The sequence below is a fragment of the Mandrillus leucophaeus genome, unplaced genomic scaffold, assembly GCF_000951045.1.
Source record: "Mandrillus leucophaeus isolate KB7577 unplaced genomic scaffold, Mleu.le_1.0 Scaffold1475, whole genome shotgun sequence".
NCBI classification, from domain to species: Eukaryota; Metazoa; Chordata; class Mammalia; order Primates; family Cercopithecidae; genus Mandrillus; species Mandrillus leucophaeus.
The window spans coordinates 127,687-130,111 of record NW_012101449.1 but is presented as its reverse complement, the minus strand read 5'-3'; the positions used below and the strand labels follow the sequence as shown (position 1 = coordinate 130,111).

The following is a 2,425-nucleotide window of genomic DNA, read 5'->3' as shown; positions in this document are numbered from 1 at the left end:
TGTGTTGCTCCCTCTGGATTGTTCCAGCCACACGATGGGCACCGCCACCCCCACAGTGGTCAGGCCTGGCATGCTGCTCCCTACGTATCGTTCTAGCTATGCGATGGGCACCGCCACCCCCACAGTGGTCAGGCCTGGCATGCTGCTCCCTACGTATCGTTCTAGCTACGCGATGGGCATCGCCCCTCCCACAGTCGTCAGGCCTGGCATGCTGCTCCCTACGTATCGTTCTAGCTACACGATGGGCATCGCCACCCCCACAGTGGTCAGGCCTGGCATGCTGCTCCCTATGTATCGTTCTAGCTACACGATGGGCACCGCCACCCCCACAGTGGTCAGGCCTGGCATGCTGCTCCCTACGTATCGTTCTAGCTACGCGATGGGCATCGCCACCCCCATGGTCGTCAGGCCTGGCGTGCGCGGCTTACAGCCCTCACGCACTGCAGCCTGGGTGCCCGTCTCCGGCTCGTCTTCCTCGATGCAGGCTCTGATGTCAGATGACCAGGGGCTGTGGGCTGGGCTGGAGGACACAAGCAGGCCCAGCGACCCCAGGATGGAGGAGGACCGGCTGCTGGAAGAGGAGGTGCTGCTGTCCGAGATGGTGGAGTGTGGTCGCTTGAAGGGGGTGGCCTGGTCAGAGGAGGACACCGCGGTGGGCCCTCTCATTTGTGACTCTGGAAAGGGACAGAAAGCAGGTCAGGCTGGCTTCCTCTCCAGAAGTGCAGCCCAGGTTCAGAAACGGGATCAGAGCCGTCCGAAAGGCCGACCAGGCTGTGCCCCTGCAGTCATGCCCGTCCAACCCACCGTGTCAGCCACAGGCCCAGTGCGCTCTGCAGGGCGAGTGAGGGTGGGGCTGAGGCCACCGTACCTGTGCCCTTGATGATGCTGTTGCGGGCCCGGTTGCTTATCACTGTACATTTGGGGGCCTGGTCGCTGGGCTTGACGTCCATGAATGGCTGGTTGCCTATCCCCATGGATGCCATTTCTTGGATTCTGAGTTCTAAGACAGAAGAAAGTATGACAGTTTCCAAAGCAACTCGGGGGCTAACGCCACCCCAAAGATGCCCAGTACCCCTAATGCCCTCAGCCCAAACCAGGAGGGTGTACAGGGCCTACCCACCCTGCCTCCCAAGAGGCATGGGGGTCCAGGATGCTGAGGCTTCCCGTTCCAGTTTTCAGCCTCATAGAGATCTCTCCCAGGGAGCCCAAGGCAGTAACCAAGAATAAGGAAGCCATGAGGCCTTGGAAACGGCGTGTCCAACCTGGGGGTGAGGAAGGGTCCCTGTCTGCTGGTAAGCGGGAGAGGGCCCCACAGCAGGTCCCAATTAGAAAGCAGGGGTCAAAGGCCTGGGAGCTGTGTCCATGAGAAAGACAAAAGTGACAGGTTTCTAGGAGTTTGAATATTGAGAGGTGAGCTAAGCATAAGGTGAGAGTTTAGGAATGAATTTATTCTTGGTCAAATTAAGCAAAGAAAAAAGATGATATTAATTGTAAGTAAATATATGAGGATAGAAAACATTATTACATTTATGTAGTCCTAATGCATATGCTGAAGAATATTATAGTAAGAATTATTTCCAGAGGTCTTGGGAGAACGGGAAGACGTGTAGTGTGTGTGTGCTGCAGGCACAGAGTTACTGATCACCTTCACCAACAGGTAACGTGCAAAGCTGGTTAATCGAGAGTGAGTGTCCCCTCTTGCAGGGAAGGGGCCGAGTGTGGCTGCCCGGGACGCAGGGCTTGGAGTTGGGCAGCGAACAGGACGTTGCTCTTCCCCGACTCTGAAGCGCTGTTTTAGGGTTAGAGCTGTGCGTGTGGATGTGGGACAGCTTCCTCCTCTGGCCGCAGTGGGATTGCCTGTATACCTTACATCCAAGTCTGCAGCCGAAAACAACCAGAAAAGCTGGACACATGTTTTGAAGGTGTTTTGGAGGTGACAAGGCAATCCAGCCTCAAAGGGCTAACATCCTGGGCAGATGCGGAGCTCACAGACCACTGGACACCTGACACTTTTCTAACCCCTCAGGGCACTGCTGGTGGCCGATGAGCTTGGAGCTTGGAGGTTGAGAGCTTCGGACAACGCACAGGGTAGGGAGATAAAACCTGGAATTTGAGGATTGCCAGGGAGGAAGGGCCTGGGAAACTCCCAGACATTCAGTGGGGACCTGGAAAGGGAGCATGGACTTTGCCAGGAGTGGGACAAACAGAAGCTGGATCAGCTGCCCAAAGGTCTGAGGCGGACTTCATGCAGCCCCTCCCCTGAGTGCGTTCAGATGACCCACCCCTGCTCTTCCCACAAAAATAAATCCTCTGGAGGTGAAGACACCAGCCTGGGCCTCAGACGACCCTTGCACATTTCCTACATCATATCTACTACTTAATAAAAAAATTATCAGGCACACCAGGAGAAAGGACAAAATGAGGA

General features: G+C 55.7%; 1 protein-coding gene across 1 annotated transcript in view; it reads right to left on the bottom strand.

Annotated features, from left to right (window-relative positions):
* Positions 1 to 372: 372 nt before the first annotated feature.
* PLEKHG4B (pleckstrin homology domain containing, family G (with RhoGef domain) member 4B) overlaps positions 373 to 2,425 on the bottom strand; it is a 40,419-nt gene continuing 38,366 nt past the window's right edge. Inside the window, exons 17-18 of the mRNA XM_011974656.1 lie at positions 869 to 1,000; positions 373 to 674 (exon numbers count right to left, since the gene is read on the bottom strand). Of these exons, the coding sequence (XP_011830046.1) occupies positions 373 to 674; positions 869 to 1,000 (434 nt within the window). The remainder of the gene's footprint in view (positions 675 to 868; positions 1,001 to 2,425) is intronic.